A 2,129-nucleotide genomic window follows, 5' to 3' on the forward strand; every position below is an offset into this window, starting at 1 on the left:
CTTTGACAACAAGCGGTGCACCACTAGCCTCACTGAATCCCGGCGGCCAAAGCAGTAGATCTGTAATGCTCAAATCCGCACTGATCTTCGAAAGTGTGTCGTTATTCACCAGCGCCGACTTAGCACGTGATAACTGGCCTTCCTGGTGTCGTGGCAGCATCTGATACACGTATCCCGCCGCTGCAGCACCCAGCAGCGAGTCTCCTAGAAATTCCAGACTGCGGTTCGACAGTCGCACCACCGGCACGTCTTCTGGTACCGGATTGAGAGGCAAGCATCCATGATGAGTCAGCGCACTCTTCAGTAGTGTCATATCCTGGAATTTGACGCCAATGCGCTCCTGTAGCTTCTCGAGTCCAGCTTTCCAGCCTTTCGGGGTTGGAACTCTTTCGAAGTGTTCCGGTTTGATCAACTGCCAGTCCGGGGTGTTCTTCGGGTACATCAACTGCTGGACTGTGACGTTCTGGTTGGTGATAACGTCTCCTTCCAAGTGGCGGCGCTCTAGCTTTGGTGGTTGGTTGGGATCAGCTGGCGTTTGGCTTTTGCGCCGATTAGCATCGCTTCTAGCATCGTTCTCGGCCGCTAGAGCGGCTGCAACAGCATCGGCAACTGCCTGTGGGCTTCGGAATCCATCTGGAAGAGAACTACGAGAAGAAAACGCTCTTACGTTGCCACAAACAGCCAGAACACGATGGCACTCAATGGTCAACACCTTGCGCGTGTTTGCCATACTTGACACGCTAATGTTTCATGTGGTAAACGTAAGGACCTGGATAACTACATATTTCCTCTAAAATTCGATATTTGAATTGTGAAACATTTCGATTCGAAATTATTGTGAGACTGAATAGAGGCACTGAGTGAGATCGTAATTACAGGGAGGGATACGGTACATATCCAAGATATTACCGTGGATATATTATTTCCACGGTAATATTATTACGAACGTCATCGACATTTCAAAAATATAAAACGCAACACCCCCTCTCCCCTTTTCTCCCATCCTCAAACTAATCTGAGCCGCTCATTCAAAGTTTCGTGCATGTTGACCTCAAGTGCTCGGTGTTCTGCCAGCTCGTCCGTTCTTCGACGTGCGGTGGCTAATGGGGGTATTGGTTCGTCCTGGTAAATGTTGCTAACATGCTAATGTGCAGGACAATGAGTGAGAGTAAACCGGAGGTGCACGTTCCGTCGACAGGCATGTGGGAATATTCGCCGATTGCCAAAGAATGTCACGAAAGTTGGGAGGCCTTCAAGGAGTATCTAGTAGTGTGCCAGGAGGATACGCATCAGCTTTTTCGTCTTCGAAGCTCGACGTCGGTAGCACGCTGTAATGCTGAAATCCAGGGCCAAGCTAGGGCCGGTGCCAACGGTGGGGGGACGTCGGGTTCGCTTATCCCGAAAGAGTTCACGGCATTTTAAGCAAAGTACATCGGTACCCATGGCTGGTACCGAAAAGGCCGCAGTACTGGGCAGCGCAAGAGCTACTTTGGCAAGTCGATGGAGTGTAAAGCTGGCATCAAGGCCGCCGTGACGTGGAACAAAGAAGAACGGAAGTTTATGGTCCGTGTTACAGGATCCAGCACAAGCCATAACCATCGCATCGATCGAACTGTTTACGAGAATCATCCGTCAGCGCGTCGTGTTGAGGACCCTATACTCTTCGCATTTGTCGATGTGATGCAGTCCTCCGGCTCAAACCCCTAGCGCATCATGCAATTTCTTCGCGAAAGGACAGGTAAAACCCCATGTTTCACAGCTGTGATTGCTACTTATTTTGACATCGAATGTAAACTGAATTATAGGACAATATGTGACTCTTCGTGATGTTCACAATATGGTTGCAAGAATGAGAGAAGAGCGCCAGGGTAGTGATACTGTCGAACAACGTCTTGAGACTCTTCTACGAGGATTTTGCGGGCGGCGAGGAAACCGAGCTTCTGTGTTTGTTGTTGACAAGTCCCTGGCGCAAGCAATCACGCTGCAGGCGCGCCAAATGCGGAGATGGTTCAAAGCTTTTTCCCGAGGTACTCCTCGTGGATGCGACGCACAACACAAACGACTCGAGGTACAAGCTCTTCTCGTTTATGGTACATGACGTGTACGGACATGTAAGTACTGATACCTTT

The 2,129-nt window shown here is 49.9% G+C and overlaps 2 protein-coding genes across 2 annotated transcripts in view; one reads left to right on the top strand and one right to left on the bottom strand.

The window, feature by feature from the left end:
* Nucleotides 1-730, bottom strand: part of PPTG_06314 (hypothetical protein) — a gene marked incomplete at both ends in the record, with an annotated part of 3,136 nt that extends 2,406 nt beyond the window's left edge. Inside the window, one exon of the mRNA XM_008900215.1 lies at nt 34-730. Within this exon, the coding sequence (XP_008898463.1) occupies nt 34-730 (697 nt within the window). The remainder of the gene's footprint in view (nt 1-33) is intronic.
* Nucleotides 731-1,158: 428 nt separating this feature from the next.
* PPTG_06315 (hypothetical protein) lies at nt 1,159-1,707 on the top strand (the record flags this gene model as incomplete). Its single annotated transcript, XM_008900216.1, has 2 exons — nt 1,159-1,387; nt 1,460-1,707. 2 exons carry the CDS (start codon nt 1,159-1,161, stop codon nt 1,705-1,707), a joined length of 477 nt encoding a protein of 158 aa, XP_008898464.1.
* Between the last annotated feature and the right edge of the window lie 422 nt (nt 1,708-2,129).

This window comes from Phytophthora parasitica (assembly GCF_000247585.1).
Source record: "Phytophthora parasitica INRA-310 unplaced genomic scaffold supercont2.9, whole genome shotgun sequence".
Lineage (NCBI taxonomy): Eukaryota > Oomycota > Peronosporomycetes > Peronosporales > Peronosporaceae > Phytophthora > Phytophthora nicotianae.